Consider the following 15,603-nt stretch of genomic DNA (forward strand, 5'->3'; position numbering starts at 1 on the left):
CAGCATGAAATGTTCTAGAATTGTGGTCTTTTTCCTTCTTTTCCTTGGGTGACAGACACCTGCCTTTTGGTCCTTCTGCACCTTTGCAACTAGGGAGGCTAAGGGAAATGAATTAAAATCAGTCAAGCTTGATATTGTTATGCAACTCCAGCAATAATAATAATCGATGATGATGATGGTGATGACAGTAAACTCAGAAGTAAACTCAGAAGTCCATCAAGTGCTGCAAGAAAAAGAACCATGCAATTCCTTTTTAAAAGGACAAACAAATCTAAATTTAATCCAACTTACCCTTGTTTCCCAGGAGAAAGGGGCAGAGTGCTCATCTTGCCAAGTTATGTCCTGAAATAAAAATTCAAGAATAAATGTGAAACCCAAACCCAAACATACCCCATGCAAACATCCACCCAAGGCCACGGGGAAACCTGAACTTAGAACTCATCCCGGCTCCTGGCTCGGAGCAGCCTGATGCTTGCTCCACGTAGAATGTGCTGACCTCCTCAGTCTGGCTTCGCCCTCACCTTTCCAGCGGAGACATCCCAGCTGGAAGGACGCTCAGTGACCGTGTGGGAGGCCCTGCGGGGACTCGATGGCAGGGATGTGAGCAGAAAGGGAAAGGGGCTTTCCAGGCCCGGGCCTCAGCTCTACCAGCGACTGCACGTGAGGCCATCATGGGAAGAGGACGCAACCCTCCAAGCCTCAGTTTCCCTGATCTGTAAGAGGAGAATCGTGCTTCCCTTGCAGGGTTGTGGTGACGGTTAAGTGAAGGAACGAAGAGAATGTCAGGCAGTGATCCTCCAGCCAACGCCAAGGCAGCTGAGCCCCCCCCCCCCCCGAGATCTGAAAGGTGCTGCTGGTGAAGTCACTGAAGAACAGGCCATTTAATGCTAGTGCCCACTTAGAGCGAGAGCCCTAACATCGCGCCCACCCTCGCCACCAGAACGTGATGGGAAGAGCCCTTCAGTGGTAAGCGGGCATCTGACCGCGCTCTGCTATGTTCTGCTCACCGGCCTGAACGATGACGGGGAAAATCGCCTCCTCCTGGCTACCCCCTCTGAGCCCCCCGCCGTCGCCCTGTGCCAGCGAATGTCTCTCAGCTGTGCCTCGCTTGTACTGGGGATATTTTCTGAACCCACAGTTGCCACATACTGGGCGACACAGACTGAACAGGGGATAAGGTATTTTGAACTGAGACGGTCCTTCCACAGAGCAGCCCAGGGCAGTGAGGTCCTCCCCTCAGAGGTGCTCCCCGGCCCCAGAGGCAGGGATCAGGCTCTGCCCTCCTCTCTGAGGCACCCGGGGCTGCAGAAGGCTGGCTCTCGGAGCCCGTGCAGGCCCCACCCTAGCCTTTGAACTTGCCTGCCTTGGCCCCTTTGCTCCTGGCTGCTGGGAAACCCTACAAACGAGAGGGAATGTGGGCCATCGCCCTCCCGTTCGGAATTCCAGCTAAACCCAAGGTACTTCTCAATTTACAATCTCTGTCCCTCCAAAAATGGAAGCGGGCTGCCTGGAGGAATGTGAGCGAAGGAGCCCTTGTGACGAGAGGGAGGCCCAGCCTCAGCTGTAAGGGCTCCTGGGTCCCGTCCAGGCTGTGTGTGTGCTGGGGGGTGCGGGGGCAGAGCGCCGGGCTAAATGACCTGAGAGCCTCTAAAACTCTACGAGCTCAGGGCCCTCTAAGTTCCTTCTCAGAATCATAAAACAAGAAGGACTTTGTTTTCACATGGGGAAAGTGAGGGAGCCTAATGACATATATGTATCATTTATTCTAGATTTGGGTCTGTGGGGAAAAAGTAAAGGGAAATCAACTGGCAAATGTGCTCTCTTAAAAAAGATTTTATTGGGGCGCCTGGGTGGCTCAGTCGTTAAGCGTCTGCCTTCGGCGCAGGTCATGATCCCAGGGTCCTGGGCTGGAGCCTCACATCCGGCTCCCTGCTTAGCGGGAAGCCTGTTTCTCCCTCTCCCACTCCCCTTGCTTGTGTTCCCTCTCTTGCTGTCTCTGTCAAATAAATAAATAAAGTCTTAAAAAAAAAGAAACAAAAAAAATATTTTATTAATTTATTGAAGAGAGAGAGCACGCATGCACACAAGCAGGGGGAGAAGCAGAGGGAGAGGGAGAAGCAGACTCCCCACTGAACAGGGAGCCCGACACGGGGCTCGAGCCGAGGACCCTGAGATCATGACCTTAACTGATTGAGCCACCCAGGCGTCCCTGTGCTCCTTCTATCCAGACATGGGACAGCCCAGTGGCCACCTCAGTGGGCAGAAGAGGTGTGTGGAGATTAACTGGGCAGGTGGAGACAGGGGAGGGGGAAGACCCAGTGGCCACGGCAGACTGGAGCTGGATCCCCTTATCACGTGATGTGATCTGTCCTTAAATATTAGTTATACGGCTGAAATCGGCAAAAATTAAATTAAGGCTTTTGGCTTTGCAAGGAAAATGAGTGTGAGACCCGGAGGACCAGAGACAGAGCCTGGGGCACGTCACAAGCGGTGGCAACCCACAGTCGCTAACATTCCCAAGGGGGTCGCCGACAGAGAGAGGGTCACACTGTGATTTCTCCCCAACTTGGTGTCAAGTCAATAGTCTTTTGTTTGCTCCAGCAAGAAACTCAGTCAAGGGGCAAATTCCTTAGATTTCTGCAATTCTGAGCTCATAAAAAATAATAGAACGCTTAACAAAAATAAACATGCCAAGCAAAAATGTTATTGGAGCGCTGATGTCAGCCGCGGCCGCACACCCCAGCGTTGGGAACAGGCTCCCCAGGCAGCTGGAGGCAAAATGGGACCAGAACCCAGAACTGCGAAGTGGCAGAGGGTACACACACAGTGTTCTTTCTCCTTCTCCCACAATGGCCAGCAGGCAACCGAAACGTGGCCAGGCACACGCTTGTGGATGCTCACATCTGCTCTCTGTAGGGTGGCCTGAAAGGCTCCCCCACCTGCCGTCCTGGTGCCCACGATCTGAAACTGTCGAGGCTCCAAAACACATCTGCTACTGAGACCACAGGATGTCAGGGAGTGGGCTCTGATTCGGCCCAGAGTCCTCCCAGTCAAACTCCTCTCCATAAGGGACGTCTCTACCAGAGACAATGCTGCGCCTCTCTGGAAATTATTTGTTCTCTGGAGCCCAGCACAAATAGAAGCCTAGAAGTCACTAGATCCCAACAGAGCAGGACAAAAAGCAGAGTCACAGGACACACAGTCCCTGGAAATCATCAGAGGCCAGTGCAGCATGGGGGAGGCTCTGCTCTTCCCTGGCTCCCAGGACTCCAGGGTGGACAGGCACCATGTCTTCTTTCCTCTAACATCCCGGACGCCCTGACTCCCTCTTGCTGGAAAATGCTCACCCAACACAGATATGTTCACCTCCTAGCAGAAAAAGTACTTAAAAAAAAAAAAGAACGTCTGTTCTCTGCCCCTAGTACCAGAATGCATATTCGCACAAAATCTCCAGCATTTACTTTACTGTTTGGTAAAGAACAGATGCCCAAGTGTTCTCAGATCTCTGGGAGCCCAGAAATTTGTACTTTTGGGGAGGCTGCAGCCAGTGGGGTGCTGCATCGGGCTCGCACCAACTCTCGGAAGCAGACCGTGAAATGTTTAGGCATTTTTTGAACCTGCTGTTAAACACAGCCATTGTTAGAAATTAAGTCACATAAGCACAACTAAAACACATTGTATTAGGGGCACCTGGGTGGCTCAGTTGGTTAAGACTCTTGGTTTTGGCTCAGATCATGATCTCAGGGTCGTGAGATCAAGTCCCGCATGGGGCTATGCGTTGAGCCCGGAATCTGCTTGAGATTCTCTCTCTCCCTCTCCCTCTGCCTCTCCCCCGCCCAAACAAAATAAATAAAATCTTTAAAACACACACACACACACATTGTCTTAAGAACAAAAGTAATACACTCCATACCCACAAGGATAATTATTATTATGCAGGGATGTGGGGAAATCAGAGCCCCTGGAGCCCTCCTGCACTGCTGGTGGGAATGCGGGAAACAGGGTGGCAGTTTCTCAAAAAAAATTAAACACAGAATTGCCATTTGATCCAGAAATTCCACTCCTGGACCTGCAGCCACATGAAGTGAAAGCCGGCACTGGAACAGACGTGAAAATGACCCTGGCATCCATCAACAGATGAATAAACAAAAGGTGGCAAATCCATACAACGGACTCCTACTCAGCCTTCAAAAGGAAGGGAATTCTGACAGCAGCTACAACCAGAATGAACCTTGAGGACATCGTGCTAAATGAATACGCCAGCCACGGACGGGCAAATATTATGTGATTCCACTCATCCAAGGTGCCTAGACCAAGGCAAATTCATGGAGACAGAAAGCAGAATAGAGCTTACCAGGGAGGGAGAAATGGGAAGTTACTGTGTAATGGATTCAGAGTTTCTGGCTGAGGTGATAGAAAAGTTCTAGAAACGGACAATGGTAATGGCTGCACAGCGGTGGGAATGTACCAGATGTCTACTTAAGAATGGTTAGAATGGGGGGCACCAGGGTGGTTCAGTCGTTAAGCGTCTGCCTTCGGCTCAGGTCATGATCCCAGGGTCCTGGGATCGAGCCCCGCCTCGGGCTCCCTGCTCAGCGGGAAGCCTGCTTCTCCCTCTCCCGCTCCCCCTGCTTGTGTTCCCTCTCTCGCTGTGTCTCTCTGTGTCAAATAAATAAATAAAATCTCTTAAAAAAAAAAAGAAGAATGGTTAGAATGGTACATGTTATGTTACATATATTTTCCCACAATAAAGGAATCTGAAAAGGCAACATACTGCATGAGCCCAACTGTACGACATTCTGGAAAAGGCCAAATTATAGAGACTGTACAAAGATCAGCAGTTGCCAGAGTTGAAGGGAGGGCAGAGCACAGAGGATTTTAGGACAATGAAAATACTCTGTACCCTCCTGTAGTGATGGACACTTTTCTCAAAACCCACAGAACGTACAACATCAAGAGTAAACCCCAAGGTCAGCCATGGACTTTGGGCAATACCCATGTGTCAATGTCGGGTTCATCCCCTGTACCAAAGGTCCCACTCTGGGGGTCGATGCTGACAGTGGGGGAAGCTGGGCACGTGTGGAGGTAGGGGTTTGCCACTCGGTTTTTCTGAGAACCTGGACCTGCCCGCCACACTCCCCTAGGCAATCAGCTAGTGCTCCACGTCAGGGCTGCTCGCCTCACTCCCCGGAACCAGATGTTCAACAGTTACCAACACACCCAGGGCTGCGACCACTATCGAACACACCGAAATTCACCACATTCAGCATTACATGTAAATGTTGCAATTAAATTTTAAAGTGATTTCGGTCATTTTGCTTTTGAAATTATTTAGTTACGAGCAACTTCCTCTATAATGGGTTACGTACGGTTCCTCTATACCAGTCACGACTCTTCCAAAGCTATTCTAAAGTGAGAAACTCTGGACTTCAAATTGATTTCAAAGATGGTGAAATTTAACAAATACTAACCTTCCCTCTTCATGAACTGGATTGGAGACTACTGAGCATTTATCCTTTTATAACTTTCTGTCCGCTTTCAAGGCCCGGCCGTGAATTTTTTGGTTGCGTCTCAAGTGGGGACCGAGAGCCCCCGGGGACAGCACTGTCTGCCCCGTAGGTCCCCCACAGGTCTGCCCCAGAAAAGAAGCCAACCCAGAGGCATGGACTTTTCTGAGGTGACCTCTGACCTCCCACCACCCAAAGCCAGGCCACTAGCAGCCAACATTTAAGGCACTTCCCTGGGAGACCCTGCAGCGTGTGGGAAGTCCAGCCTACACTCCAGGCCTCTCTGAAGGCTGCGGGCCCGCCCGCCACCTGGCCTGAACAAACCGCACCTACCCCGTGGATGCCCTCTCTGGGGCACACCTGTCTCAGGTATTCAACGGGAACGGCCCCTTCCCGGGCGCTTACTGGTCCGGGGTTCACGCAGGCACCGTTCCGGACACCAGGCTCCAGGCTCTCTTGGGAGGGCCCGTACCCGAGCTGTTCCAGGCCGGGCTGTACGTGGGCAACGCCCAGGCTGCGGTGGGAATAGGCAGAATCCGGGGGCCCCAGCGGACCTAGCTTTACAACACCAACAGCCCCCTGGCTGATTCTGATGTAGCCCTTCCTCTGGGCAGCTTCCCTAGTTCAGCCCCTCACATGACACCAGACCCCCCTCCCTCTGCACGCAGTGAGCGCGGGGCCACACGGCCACACCGGGGCTGCCTGCGCCCGTGGACCCACCTCTGCCTGCCCGGTCCACCCCCCGTGCAGAGGCGCCCTCGGTCAATACGGCTAGGTGGCTCCCGTCGACCCCAAACAGGGACTCCTATGAAAGCAACCCAGCATTCAGGCTGCCTCACGAGAAGCCCCAGGTTTTCGGGGCCAACTCTCCCCCACTCTACTTTGGAGCGGGCAAGATCACGGCTCTGTGCATTAGCATAACCCGCCAAGGCGGATTTGCAGTCTCCTAATAGGCTGCAAGGCTCCAGCATAAGGAGAATCACATTTAAAACCGTTTCTTTTTTTTTTTTTTCAAGATCTTTATTTGTGAAAGAGAGAGAACGAGCAGTGAGGTGAGGCAGAGGGAGAGGGAGAAGCAGGCTTCCCGCTGAGCAGGGAGCCCGATGTGGGGCTCGATCCCAGGACCCTGGGATCATGACCTGAGCCGAAGGCAGACGCTTAACCGAAGGAGCCATCCAGGCGCGCCAAAATGTTTATTTCTTTACTCCTCCCACCATTCAAAGATTACATACAAGACAGCTGTAACTGCATTTCTAATAACATTGCTGCCGAACTACAATAAATATGCGACCATAAACAGTCAACACTCTTACCTGCTAGGGTCACAACGTCCTCAGAATGTCGGAATACAGTGTGCGGTTTGCTAAATTTCAGTGCTGACAACAGTTGGGATCCCAACCATGGAGCGCTCCCGGCCACAGACGTGAGTAATTCAGAAGCAGTGTCAGGTTCCTGGAACACTGCAAGGTGCTCATCAGAACCGTAAGTCGTCACCGTACTCCTGAGTCCATAAATTACAGGACTTTCCAGTTGACAGATGGTGGCATCTTGACTTAAAGGTCAGAAATTTAAGGGGCGCCTAGGGGGCTCAGATGGTGAAGCATCTGCCTTCAGCTCAGTTCGTGATCCCAGGGTCCTGGGATCGAGCCCCACGTCGGGCTCCCTGCTCAGCAAGGAGTCTGCTTCTCCCTCTGCCTCTGCCCTCCCCCTCCCCCTGGCTAGTGCTCTCTCTCTCTCTCTCTCTCTCAAATAAATAAAATCTTTAAAAAAAAAAAAGAAAAGCTAAGAAATTTAAATTGTGAATACTGTAAGTAAGAGAAACCAGGCTCAGATGGAGAAGGGGACAGCAAGGCCCCTATGTTGCTGACTGTCTGACCCTCTAGTGACGTCAAGTGGCCTGGACTCCCCGGCCCATCCGGCACGGAGCCCATTCTTTCTGGGGAGGTGTCTGGAGTTAGTCTCCACCTTGAAGATGCGGTGGCGCGGTAAGAACAGGTGAGGCAATCCCATACCTTGGTACTTAACCAAACGAGTTGAAAACTTACATCCACCCAAAAACCTGACGTTTACAGCAGCTTCACTCGTAACTGCCAAGACTTAGAAGCAACAGAGATGTCCTTCAGCAGGTGAACGGATAAATAAACGATGGGAGACACAGACAATGGAGTATGATTCAGCGCTAGAAAGAGCCATCGAGCCCTGAAAAGACATAGAAGAGTGCATACTACGAACTGACGGAAGCCAGTCTGAAAAGGCCACACACTCCATGGCTCCAACTACATGGCATCCTGGAAAAGGCTCAACTGTGGAGACGGTACGTAAGTCAGCGGTTGCCGGGGTGGGGGCTGGGAGGGATGAAGAGGCAGAGCACAGAGGATTTTTAGGGCAGTGAACTATTCTAATGGTGGATACGTATCACTATGCATTTGTCCAGACCCACTGAATGCGCATACCAAGAGGGAACCCTAATGCAGACCTTGGACTCTGGGTGAGGCTGATGTGCCAATGTAGTTTCATCCACTATAACAGATACACCACTGTGGGGGGTGGGGGGCAGCGGGGGAGGCGGGGTGTGTTGGGGACAGGGAGTATACAAGAAATCTCTGTACTTTCTGCTCTGTTTTGCTATTAACCTAAAAATGCTCTAAAAAACAAAGTTTACTAAAACATAAAGCGGGGAAGTGAGGAAGAAGAATGATTAAAATATGCCTTTTTATTTTTTTACCAACTGCTTCTTTTTAGGGACTTTTATTTATGTATTTATGGAATCGATGCTTCTCTCTCTGACTTGTAATATATTTAACTCTGCTGAGATAAGAGGGTTTCCATAAATGCAAGGACAAAACTGCACACCAACAAGAGAAAAACAGCTAGGACTGAACTAGTGGGCAGGTTCCACCGTGAATACAAATTCAGGAGCCCTGGCCCCCAAGGCCACGGCGGAAGCCATCACTAACAGGAGCAGAGGGAAAGGTGGAAGAGACTTCTACCGAAACAAACAGAAAACGAGTAGGACGTTTAAACAGACCTGGCCTTCATTTGGTTTTTTTTTTGAAAAATGGATTTTTTCCTCCGGTACTCAGGGAATCTCTTGCTTAAGAGTGTGAAAGTGACTCTCGTCAACGAAAGGGCCCCAGATCTGCCAACATGCTTCTCAGCTCTGCCCCATCCCTCCCTGCGTGACAGTGACTAAATCATTAAACTTCTTTCCAAAACCCATTCTGGTGGCAGCCCCGGGATCGCCCCCCACAGATGAGCCAGGGAGAGGGCCTTAGCTCCCAGGGCTCACCTGTTCAACACCCTTCGTCCCCGATGTGCGGTAGCAGGCCGGGTGCTACTCTGGGCAAAGAACCATTGGTCCCAAAGGAGAAGCCTGTGGGAGAGGCCCTGCAGCCTCCCCCTCGAGGCCCGTGGAAGTAGATCTGGGCTCGTGGCCATGTTCTCAACTCCTGGCCAGAGCCAGGGCACAGAACCCCAGATGCAAGGACACGAAAAGCCACGTGAACCCGCTCATCTTTTCTAAAAACTGCAGGGCTCTACCAGACAGAAGGTGGGACTCATAATTACACATTCCACTTTCCTTAAAAAACAAATCCAAAATACTGAGAAAGTAACTCTCAGATTCCCTCCTTATTTTCTTGCCAAGGGCTCAAGAAAGGAAAAGCCAAGCTGCTTCCATGGAAGGGGAAGAACTGACCTCACATGTGACAGGTCCTGTGTCAGGACACCATCGAGCCAACCAAACTCAAATCTAATGAAGAATTAACACTCGAGGAAAAGTTCCAGAAAGATACGACCAACTGCTTCACAATACTGCTTCTGCAGTGTTTGGATCTTTTAACAGTAACATACAGATACATTACGTTATATACCTTATAGCAATTTAATTAGTTTCTTTTTAAAAAACAAACATCTTGGGGCACCTGGGTGGCTCAGTCATTAAGCGTCTGCCTTCAGCTCAGGTCGTGATCCCGGGGTCCTGGGATCGAGCCCCGCATCGGGCTCCCTGCTCAGCGGGAAGCCTGCTTCTCCCTCTCCCACTCCCCCTGCTTGTGTTCCCTTTGTCGCTGTCTCTCTCTCTGTGTGTCAAATAAATAAAATATTAAAAAAAAAAAAAATCTAGGGGCGCCTGGCTGGCTCAGTCGGAAGAGCGTGGGACTCTTGATCATGGGGTCATTGAGTTCCAGCCTCATGTTGGGTGTAGAGGTTACTAAAAAATAATAATAATAAACTTAAAAAAAAAAGTCTAGGCTGGCCAGCGTGGGCCCTACGGAGGGAGAGGTAAAGGGAGGGGGTTTGCAGGCAGCCCCAAGGGCGCTGAGCGGAGGCAGCAGCTTAGCAAGGTTTGCTGAGCTGGGAAATTCCATCCTGACCCCCCAGCCTCCTGAGCACCCTGAGATCACCTCAGGGAAAGGCACTTCAGCCAGAAGAGCCAGACGGGCAGCGGGGCTGGGCCAAGGCATGGGCCCTCAGAGGCCTGCAGAAGGAAGGGCCGGCTTCAGGCCGCGCAGAGGGTGTCGGGGAGTCAGGGAGGCCGAGGCTCAGCCCCAGAGGAGGAGGTGAAGGCAGAGAGGAGCAAGGGGGCAGCCAGCCAGCCCCCAGATCCCTGCAGGAGGGGGAGGGCGCCTGAGGAGGGACACCGCCTTCCGACAGCAGCTGGTGATGCTAAGCTGTTGAAGAGGAGGCGGAGCTGTCTGGCTCCAAGGCCCAAAAACTCCGTGTTCTGTGGCATGCCAGATCCGGATCAGGGTCCCTGGGGGCTGGCATATGGCACATGGCAACCCCCTTTCTGCCCAGCTTCACCTACTTTACGGGAGGTGGGAGAGACGCGTAGGTCCGTGAGAAGTAAACACACCGAATTTCCGGGGCTACCTGCTTATGGCCTGCAACACATCCCTAAAAATTCAGCTTTGGGTTGTTTTTTTTCCTATTTGATAACAGAAAGCAGCAGAAGCAGACTGCGTGATCTCTAAAACCTTCTAAAATGAAAATCTCAAAAAAAAAAAATTAATAATAATTAATTAAAAAAAAAAGAAAATCTCTCATCTCCGAGAGTAGGCCATTTCCAAACCTTTACTGCTGAAGGAAGAATGCAGGGAAAGTCAGACCGCTAAAGGCATCTGTTTGCAAACATGCCTTCATGTTCATACCAAATACCAGAGAAACCTCGTGGGCCACTCACTTCACGGAGGGAGACCTACGCCCTGAGCAGGTGGCGCCTTGCTGGTGGCACAGCCAGGAATGGAGGCCAGGTCTGGGGACCCAGGTGCTCCTCTTCTTTCGCTAAGAGAGAAGTATTCCATCAGTGGCTGCTCCAGATTCTCTGCAAAGGAGTTACTTGGGGACATGATCGGGGGGGGGGGGCAGGAGGGGCTGGTGGCCTTGTGTTGAAACTGTAATAAGATCATATGTTCATGGGGGGGCGGTGGTTTTCAAAGGAGTTGGTGACGATTATGACAGCCTAGGTCGCCCTCAAGCTAGGAGGCCTCTAGTTTCTAATGTAACAGGCTTTGAGAGGTATTCGCTGAATTGGTTGCCCAGGAAGTAAAAACCGAGAACGGACAGGTCCTCCTGTGGCTTCGCGGTACGAAGGAAGCCAGTCTCCCTCGGCACCAGGCTGCTCATCCCAGCAAGGGGGGTCTGATCTTTGTGCCTTGATCTTTTGGCTGTACAGACAGCGAGGGTACAAATGAACACTGGTGCCACGATGTCGCACCTGTCTGCGCAGAGCGGTCCCACCAGAGGCAAGTGTGATGTGCGAATGGAGCCCTGACCACGCTCCTGGCCACCGAGATCGATGACCGTCAATACGCAATCAGGTTTATACTTATTTGTTCCTTAACACATAAGAACGACTAGATGCTGGTCACATTTGGAGGCTATATTTTCATGATCTGACTTAACATGTGGGATACAAAAATGTTACTGGTGATGGGGGAGAGGATATTCAAAGAAACAGTGATGTCCTTGTCCTTCAGGGTAGCTGAAGGGGTGGGGGGGGGTACATAATCTGAGGCTGATGTGACTGCTGATCCGGAGACAGGCCACATCATGGCCACAATGTGGACAGAACAGACCAAGCTTCAAATACGTGCCCCAAGGCGTATCACCAGAGGCCACCAGGACACAGTTCCTTCTCACGTGGACAACTCTGATAGGCCAACTCCAGGCTTAGCAACAGCAGAAATGTATTTATTTCATGATCATGATTTTTGCAAGTGGAAACGAAGAGATCAGCTTATAACGCACTGGACGCCTGAACGACACAGGGGTGAGGGACACCTGTGCACTTGAAAATCCACATGTCACTTCTGACTCCCCAGAAACTTTACTGACAGCTTTCTGTCGACCAGAAGCCTTACCAGTAAGATAAGCAATCAATTAGCACATATTTTGTATGTTATCTGTATTCACTGTATTCTTACAATAAAGTAAGCGAGAGAAAAGAAAATGTTATAAAGAAAATCATAAGGAAGAGAAAACACTTCGACAGTACAATATCTCACCCCAAAAATCTGCATATAAGTGGACCCGTGCACTTCAAACCCGTGTTGTTCAAGGGTCAATGGCATTCTTAACCCGGAGCGGCTACAACCGTCTTTTAAGCCCATAGGCCCCTCATGGATGTGATCTCGACCAGTGTCCTGTTTTTTGTTTTTGGGGTTTTTTTAAAGATTTTATTTATTTATTTGACAGAGAGAGGGAGAGAGACAGCGAGAGAGGGAACACAAGCAGGGGGAGTGGGAGAGGGAGAAGCAGGCTTCCCGCCGAGCAGGGAGCCCGATGTGGGGCTCGATCCCAGGACCCTGGGACCATGACCTGAGCCGAAGGCAGACGCCCAACGACGGAGCCACCCAGGCGCCCCTTGACCAGCAGCCTGTTAATGCTATTCCCCTCGCATAGGCCAGAAAACCGAAGCTCAGAGAGGTTTGTGATTTAGCCACAGCCGAAAGGCCAGTAGATGGCAGAGCCAAAACTCAAACCCAAGAGCGACTACAGAGCCCAGGCTCCTCCTACTCTGGCCTTAGGAAAGGCGCTCAGGACCCAGGATACGGGGTGGTCTTTCTTGGAAGTACTGAAGAAGAGGCTGACGCCTGCTCGTCCTCTGGAATCAGCCAGCGGCTCCAGAGACAGCTGATTCACCTGAAGCACCCAGGCGTCAGAGGTCTGTCTGTCTGTCGCTGCTGGGGGTGGGGAGGCTGGCGGGCCCCATTCTCCATGCCATGATTGGCTGTGGAGGCCCCTGGGACATCAGAAGACAGATCGCGTAGGAAGGGACAGAGGGCCGTACTCCATCTGGCTTAGGGCCCTTTTGGACAAACCTGGGCCACCTATCTGGGCCACTCCGCCCAGCAGCCTCGCTGGGGGTCACCCCCACCCTGCCCTTACCCATCACCCCTTGTGTCCGGGAGCCAGCCCTCCTCCATGAACAGCCCTAGGCACGAGATCACCAACTACTCCGGTGCCAACCTCTTGCCAGGTCTGGGGCAATGCATTTTAAACTCCCTCATGCCATTAAACCACACAGCCACTTCAGGCAGAAACAGACCACGGGCCACGTTCCCAAGTACCTCTCCCCGAATGCAGTGCCCTCGGCCCCTCTGCCATCTGTGCTAAAGTTGGCCAGAGGCAGCCCAAGGCATGCTCTCAGCCCGTCTTGGAAAGCTGAGTTCAGTTCTGAAAAACAGGGCTGGTCTGCTCCTGGAACGGCAGGCAGGTACCGCAGGTGAAGAGGCCCATCTGCTTTTAAATCACATCTGACTTACACATCCAGAAACAGCTCAGTCTGGCACCCAGATCAGGAATTTGAGTACAAAATTAACTTGGCCACATCCTTCCTTATCAGTGATACCAAGCCCTTATATGGCAAGAGCTTTTTGATGATGAGCAGGCATGTGGATATTCTTAGCTGGACACCAAGCTAAGGGAAAATGACAGTCCCTCTCCAACATCTGTAAGTACTTACAGGTTTACTTCCTCTCCCATTTACTTACTCATGACTTTTCCAAAGAGGGGCTGCTTGCTTTTTCATCACTCAAATCTGAGCACAAACACTGCAAATGTCTTTATACAGATGCGGATTTTCACACTGAAAATGCTTTGGCTCTTAAATACATTTTGAACCTATATTTTCATCCCCCCCCACCCCCAGTTTACCACACCCTTGTTTTTCCCGGCAGAGCCTTCAGAGTTTAAAGTCCAATAGAGACTTTTCTTTGAATTCTGTCAGAATAAGTATACTTCTGTCCTTCACACACCCCTCACATTTAAGTGGGTTTATGACCACAAACATTCTGTATTAATAAATGTCTCAGCACACCCAAGCCTGAAAATCAGCTTTAAAACTCAGTGTTAACTAGAATCCCTTCCACAATCCACAACACCCTGGGAAAAACTCGCCAAGCCCAGCTCCCCTCCTGCAGGTTCCCAGGGTTAACGGAGGGCGGCCTTCATCAGTATACTTCATCTGTGGACTTCTTGCTCCTTTTGACTTTGCCCTTCAACAATAGAAGTTGAGTGTGAAAGGCCAGATTCTAATGGCACCAAATGGGTGTCAGTGAAACAAAAAAGGAGAAAAAGTCCAAGTTTCTGAGCAGTACTGAACACTCAGACCTTTGTGACTTAGAAGGGGACATCCCTGAGTTTTTTCTTGTATAGTTCCAGCATTTCTCCTCTCTAGAAGTGTGGGCACCGCGTCTACATCAGAGATCCAGACATGCCCTTATATGTAGCAAAGGCTTGCTGGCGCCCATTTAAACTCATCCATTAGTTTTTTGATGGAAAAACGGGGCTCCATGCTCACCCCCAAACCAAAGCTGCACATCGTGCTCACCTGGAAAACATCTTAGAGAAACATCCTAACCTTGGAAGGCACCTCTTCCTTCTCTTTATCTTGCTTGACAATTTCACTTGTCCCATACAGTTCATCACAAATATTATTATTAACATATATAATTTTCTGAGTGCCTTCCCGGGCAGGCACGGCGTGAGAAGTATTATCTCCGGTTTACACCGGGATGGGGGAGAGGGGCGGGGAGAGAAACTGAGGCTCTAAGAGGTTAAGTCACCCATGGCCGTACAGCTAAGGGGCAGAGTGGATTAGAACTCAGGCTTGGCTGGCTTAAAATCCCTTGCGGTTTCCACCCCGCTCGGCCTCGCTTGAGGGCAGCCGCCTTCAGCGGCGGGGGAACTCTCTGGCTCCGGCGCGGCCCAGCGGAGCAGCTCTAGATGGAGAGTCTTTAAAGACCTCCTCCTCACGGCGATTCTCAAACTCCCTCTGGGGAGCCCCTAGCCCCGCGGCGGCGGCCCTGGGACGCCCCTCCCGCCCACTCTCATCCCGAGCCTTCTCCTTCCCAGCCTCTACCCCCCGCGAGCGGCGGGGGCGACTAAACGCGGGCAGGGGCCACCCGGCCGGGCCGCCTCGGGGCGCGGGGAGGTGAGAGAGTCGCCGGCCGCGCCCGCACTTACCTCGTCCCCGAAGCGCACCACCTTCTGGCCCGTGGGCCCGCGCAGGCCGGGGAAGCGCGCCAGCTCCTCGGAGTCTCCCGAGTCCCCGGGGGCGCGGGGCGCGGGGGCGCCCGGCCCCACCAGGCACCGGTCGATGATCTCGTCCTGCTGCGCGGGCGGCAGCCGCGCCCACTCGGGCCCGTACTTCTCGCGGATCTTCTCCTTGTCCTGCATGATCTTCCTGGCCATGGGGCTCAGCGACGAGAAGTAGGTGAAGCGCTTCCGCTCCCGGTCGTCCAGAGGCCGGTTCCCGCTCATGACCACCGAGCGCGAGGCCGCGATCGCCGCCGCCATCGACGCCATGCCCGGCCTGCCCGCCGCTCCCCCTCCCCGCGCCCCTCCCCGCGCCGCACCGCCCCCGCAGCCCGGAGCACCGCCCGGCGAGCCCCGCCCCCACCCCCCCACCCCGCCCCCGAGCGCGGCGCCCTTCCGCCCCCGAGCCCCGCCCCCGCGCCCGCCCGCCCCGGGAACCCCGCGCCCCACGGCCCCGGGAATCACCCTCCGTGCCCGCACCACCCCCCGGGAACCCCGCCCTCCCCCACACCCCCGACGACCCTGCCTCCCGAGCCCGCCCACCCCCGGGGCTCTC

The 15,603-nt window shown here is 52.5% G+C and overlaps 1 protein-coding gene across 4 annotated transcripts in view; it reads right to left on the reverse strand.

Moving 5' to 3' along the window:
• The window catches only part of C7H1orf198 (chromosome 7 C1orf198 homolog), a 33,536-nt gene extending 18,179 nt beyond the window's left edge, over nucleotides 1–15,357 (reverse strand). For all 4 annotated transcript variants that reach the window (XR_013449762.1, XR_013449761.1, XR_004921885.2 and 1 more), the window contains exons 1-2: nucleotides 14,976–15,357; nucleotides 292–342 (exon numbers count right to left, since the gene is read on the reverse strand). Coding sequence is in view for 1 of the 4 variants with exons in the window: in XM_036106971.2 (XP_035962864.1) it covers nucleotides 292–342; nucleotides 14,976–15,317 (393 nt within the window). In the remaining 3 variants the exon portion in view is untranslated. The remainder of the gene's footprint in view (nucleotides 1–291; nucleotides 343–14,975) is intronic.
• Nucleotides 15,358–15,603: the final 246 nt, after the last annotated feature.

This window comes from Halichoerus grypus, chromosome 7, assembly GCF_964656455.1.
Source record: "Halichoerus grypus chromosome 7, mHalGry1.hap1.1, whole genome shotgun sequence".
Taxonomy (NCBI): Eukaryota; Metazoa; Chordata; class Mammalia; order Carnivora; family Phocidae; genus Halichoerus; species Halichoerus grypus.